This window comes from Stegastes partitus, unplaced genomic scaffold (genome assembly GCF_000690725.1).
Source record: "Stegastes partitus isolate 25-593 unplaced genomic scaffold, Stegastes_partitus-1.0.2 Scaffold735, whole genome shotgun sequence".
Taxonomy (NCBI): domain Eukaryota; kingdom Metazoa; phylum Chordata; class Actinopteri; family Pomacentridae; genus Stegastes; species Stegastes partitus.
In genome coordinates, this window is record NW_007578466.1 from 104,596 (window position 1) to 108,648 (window position 4,053).

The following is a 4,053-nucleotide window of genomic DNA, read 5'->3' on the forward strand; positions in this document are numbered from 1 at the left end:
ATATTAAAAGAGATGATCGGCTGTAACCTGAATACTTTAGAGCTCAGTAAAGTTTTATTGAATTCTGTAAACACTAAAGAGAGGGGCTTCGGTGCTTCCTTTCTCATTGTCTGTACCGTGGGATGCGTTGGTCCGTCCCTTACCAAAGAAAAGGACGTCATTTCGTCTAAAATTCTTTGCAGCAGAAACATTCAAAGCGTCAACAACATCCGCTGTCTAAGTGCAGATGAATTCTCTCAGCAGTTTTCCTACACAACCTTTCTTTGACCTCATGATGTTTTATATCAAAGTGTTTAGAAAAATGCAGTTTTTTTTGGACTTATGTCTCATCCGTCCTTAGGAAACCTCAGGACGTCCCCCAGGATCAACAGATAGATGACGTCTGGTCACAACCCTGCACTTGTTTTACTCAGTACATTCTCCTACTTCGGCCCTGAATAGATCAGACGAATCAGCTAATAAATAGCTCTGCGTGTTTGATAAATCTAAATCGAACTCTGAGTCAAACTCCACCTTTAGATACAGAGATTTAGCGGTTATTAAATACAACGTAAGTACATGAGCTTTGACGAAGGCTGCTGCTGTTCAAGTCTGCACACAAGATCCATTCAGTGACCCAGACTGTGACCAAAAAAAAGGTTTATTTTAAATCAGTTTTGTGGTGAGACAGAGTAAAAACTTTATGTCGTGTTGATGTGAAAGACACCTTCTGTTTTCTGTTTGTGAACCCTGCAGCTCTCACCCAAGAAGACCTGGGAGGGTTTCATCGGCGGTTTCTTCTCCACTGTGGTCTTCGGCTTCCTTGTGAGTTCACTTCGCTCACGTGGTTTGCATTTTCTGAGCACAGTTTCCAAGTTCCCAGGGCAGGGAAAATTAGTTTCTGTGCACTGTTTTAGGAGCCGATAAGCCTCAAATGAAAAGAGGCTAAATTGTGGTTTGTTGTGTGTGTGGTGTAGATAAGAAAAAGCCTTTTCTGAGATTTCTGACTTGTTAGGGTTGTGATTGTGGCCAGTTTTTTCTGATCACGTGTCCAGTTTTCATAACAGTCACAGTTTCCTCCACAGCAAAGAATGTTAACTATTCTTTGTTGCTGACAGAAATTAGATTTTTATGATTTAATAACATGCCAGCCCACGTTTCCTGACCATTCCCAAGATAAGCTACAGTTATTTATTGTTTACTCGAATGCAGCTCGTGGTAACTCTGCAGAGGTACGAGCTGATGTTTTCCCGTGTTTTCTTGTGCTTTTGTTCGGCCCTCAGCTGGCCTACCTCCTGTCTCAGTTCCAGTACTGTGTGTGTCCCGTGGGGTTCAACAGCGAGACAAACGGGTTCACGGTCGAATGTGAGCCGTCTGATATCTTCGTGATGCAGGAATACACTCTTCCTGCCGTGGTGCAAAACACACTGAGATGGGTGAGAGTCTTTTCATTCCTTTTATGTTAAAACATTTGCATCAGCACCATTTCAAACAATATTAAATATTTCAGTAATATAACGTCACAGCTACACATAACGTCCACGTTGTAATCATCAGTTCGTCATATTCAACAGAACATGTAGTCGACTGTGAAGGCAGTAGCATGTACTGAAAGAAAAAAATCAGACAGAGCTTTGGAAAAAATACATTCTGCAGCATTTCTCTGTTCAATATAACTAAAAGTTAACACTACTGAGAATAAAAATAGCCACACTTTAATTTAAAGTTTGTTTCATATTTAATCTTGTTATTTTATTAACGAGTTCAACACATTAACACGCAGTTAACTACATAAAATCACCAGATATCCCAGTTTGTTGCAGAATTAAAATGAGGCTTTTTGCTGTTTTTAATCAAGTTACATTTCAATATTTGTTCCATCTTTTTTTGTCTGTCTTTTAGAAAACGGTGAACCTGTACCCCTTCCAGATCCACAGCATCTTCCTCTCGTCCTTCGCGTCGCTCATCGGTCCGTTCGGTGGCTTCTTCGCCAGTGGCTTCAAGCGAGCCTTCAAAATAAAAGTAAGAAGCATCTTAGCTTATTCCTTAATTTTGTCTCCTCTCTAGTTCGGGAAGGCTGCAAGGTGGATCAGTGGTTTGCACCGTTGCCTTGCAGCAAGAAGGTCGCCGTTTCACATCTTGGTGAGGACACCTGGGAGTTTGCATGTTCTCCCCGTGCAGCAGGTTCTCCGGAGAGGTTAATTGGTGATTCTAAATTGTCTGTAGGTGTGAATGTGAGTGTGCTTGGTTGTCTGTCTCTAAGTGTGGCCCTGTGATAGACTGGTGACCTGTCCAGGGTGTCCCCTGCCTTCACCCTGAGTCAGCTGGGATAGACTCCAGCCCCCCAGGACCCTAGTGAGGATTAAGCGGTGTATAGATAATGGATGGATGGATAGTGTGGGAAGGCTAGTTTCCTTTCCTTCATCTGAGCTGTGTTTAGTCTTGTTCCCTCGTCTTTATGCATCATTTTTGTTTATTAAATGTGTTTTTTAGGTGAGATTTAAAAGCGATTAGTTTGTTTTTCATTTCAGTGCCACAAGTTAGCAATTAGAACCTCTGCAATGGTACTGTGTCAGTTTCTGCCATTATTTTAGTTTTTTTTTAACATGCTGAGCCCCAAGCAGTTTTTGACCCACTGTGGTCTCATTTTTCACGGCCTGCACCTCTGTGGAAACAGTATAATCATGGCTAGAAGTAGAAAGAACTCAGAAATGTCTTCTGTTTAGTATGGCAGTTATATTGCCATCAATCATTAAAAAAAAACAAGTATTTATTGTTTATTTCCATACTTGACACTCCTCTGCTCTGTGTAAACGCTATGAGATGACTTGTTGTTGTAAATATGCGCTATACAAATAAAATTGAATTGAATTGAATTGTAAACACTGCCTGCAGTTCAGCCCAGTTCTGCCAAAAATTCCCTGAATTCTTGTCACATAGCTGTTGGTCGTAGCCGATTCACTGATGGCTTCACGGTTGCGATGAGGAGCACAGAATCTTTTTTATTTTTACAGGATGTGGTTCAAACAGTTTATTTCTGGTGAGCCATTTTGATGAGCTGTTACGACCGTAAACTTGGTTAAGTTTCCCTTCGGACTCGCCAGTTTTTTATGGTTAGTGCTTCTGAGAAATGGTGTAACTATGAAGATCTTTTTTTTTTTTAAGGATAAAATGCTTTCTGAGGTTGAGAGGTTTAACACTGAGGACGACTCACCGGAGCTCCTCTTCAACCTACAGGCTCACAGTCAGATTAGTTTGGCAGAGACAGCGGATTATTGCAGAAACCGGTCGGACCACTTTACAGGAGCTGAGACGTTATTTATAGTGACGGGTGGCTCGGCACTGTTTTGTTTAGTCCTTCACACGGCACTACACTTTCATTACCGCGGGCCGTGGAGGTAAACTACCGGCGGCCGGCGAGCGGCGCCGTGACTGTCAGCTGGGCTTCATCACTGCCTTCACGCTCCCTCTGCTGGGAAAAGCAATTTCTCAAACAACTGAGCCACTTAATGTTTGAAATCAGTGTTTCTGAATTGTGCTGCCTGCCTGTGTAGCACATCTCCACCTAGTGACACCGTACAGTATGGTATCAGGAAAATGCAGCACGGAAACACCAAAAATACACAAAAAAATGCAAATTAATACATCTTTGTGAGGATATCTCGGATGACCAGTCTACACAATTTTTTAAAAAAGGACAAGAATAATCCGGTTAAATCATATTTCTGCAATAAAATGTTTAATTTTAGCTGCTTGGGCTCAGATGTTACAGCATCCTGGTTTTTTGTCTGCTTCAGGACTTTGCCAGCACCATCCCGGGCCACGGCGGCATCATGGACCGCTTCGACTGTCAGTACCTGATGGCCACGTTCACACATGTCTACATAGCCAGCTTCATCAGGTAAGAAAAAGAAAGAAAAAACGCTTAGATGGAGAGCTGTTTGATAGAAAAAAAATACTATTTCTGTTGTGCGTCAGTTCTCATAAAGCTTCAAATGAACTTAGAACATGCACACTAGCATGATGTTATCGCAGTACAAAAAGCACAGCAACAGTTTTTAAGTAAAGAACCAA

At 41.8% G+C, this 4,053-nt stretch overlaps 1 protein-coding gene across 1 annotated transcript in view; it reads left to right on the forward strand.

Moving 5' to 3' along the window:
• Positions 1–4,053, forward strand: part of cds1 (CDP-diacylglycerol synthase (phosphatidate cytidylyltransferase) 1) — a 38,925-nt gene that overhangs the window by 32,108 nt on the left and 2,764 nt on the right. Inside the window, exons 9-12 of the mRNA XM_008291325.1 lie at positions 736–804; positions 1,263–1,415; positions 1,882–2,001; positions 3,777–3,880. Of these exons, the coding sequence (XP_008289547.1) occupies positions 736–804; positions 1,263–1,415; positions 1,882–2,001; positions 3,777–3,880 (446 nt within the window). The remainder of the gene's footprint in view (positions 1–735; positions 805–1,262; positions 1,416–1,881; positions 2,002–3,776; positions 3,881–4,053) is intronic.